This window comes from Sinocyclocheilus anshuiensis, unplaced genomic scaffold (assembly GCF_001515605.1).
Source record: "Sinocyclocheilus anshuiensis isolate Anshui unplaced genomic scaffold, SAMN03320099.WGS_v1.1 C32243894, whole genome shotgun sequence".
In the NCBI taxonomy this organism is placed as follows: domain Eukaryota; kingdom Metazoa; phylum Chordata; class Actinopteri; order Cypriniformes; family Cyprinidae; genus Sinocyclocheilus; species Sinocyclocheilus anshuiensis.
Window position 1 is genome coordinate 1 of NW_015613487.1, and position 801 is coordinate 801.

The 801-nt window shown below is 42.2% G+C and overlaps 1 protein-coding gene across 1 annotated transcript; it reads left to right on the plus strand.

The window, feature by feature from the left end:
• Window positions 1-85: 85 nt before the first annotated feature.
• LOC107682469 (ankyrin-2-like) lies at window positions 86-793 on the plus strand (the record flags this gene model as incomplete). The annotated part of the gene is made up of 3 exons (XM_016478695.1): window positions 86-243; window positions 495-579; window positions 719-793. Coding segments are annotated over exons 1-3 (273 nt in total), but the record flags the coding sequence as incomplete, so codon positions are not given.
• Between the last annotated feature and the right edge of the window lie 8 nt (window positions 794-801).

The following is an 801-nucleotide window of genomic DNA, read 5'->3' on the forward strand; positions in this document are numbered from 1 at the left end:
CCAAAAGAGGGTTTGCGCTGGTGCAAGCTGTTAGTAAATCTGGCCATTTGATCAACCAGTACTCAGTTCACTAGTCTGTCAAACTGACAGTGTCAATCAATCAATGTGTGTATGAACAGGTGAGGACACCATGACAGGTGATGGAGGAGAGTACCTGAGAGCAGAGGACCTGAGAGAGCTTGGTGATGACTCTTTACCTGGACACTACCTGGATGGCATGAGCTACATCCACAACCTAGACCGGTAAAAAAGAAAAAAGAAAAATCCAAAGGCACATTTACCCACAGATAAACAAATATTTTAGTATTCAACAGGTATGTTAATTCCTGCTAAACAGCTCATTACTGTTAGCCCCGCCCTCCAGCTCACAATGTTGGTTGTAGTTTAGCTTTAAACATTTGTTGCCATTTTTAGGGGAATTTGGCTTTTACGAGTATAACAAGTACACACACATAATGCTGTCTTGTTCACCTGTTTGCACTGTTCTACTTCAGGTCCCATGAGACCCCCAGTCACCTTGCTTACAGGGGTGAAGGAATGCTGATTGAGGATATGATCACCAGCCACCAGATTAATAAGGTGAACTATGAACTATTTCACCTCATATGTACATCTAACATTTGGGTCAGTGTTGTTATCCGTGGTTTTCAGATCTTGATGGGTTCAACATGGGTTTTTATCTCATGATATATTGTAGTCTGATTATGTTGTTTGTTAGGTATCTGCATTCTCTCGAGAGCATGAGAAGGACTCATTTCGACTGAGCTGGGGTGCTGAACATCTGGATAATGTGGTGCTAAC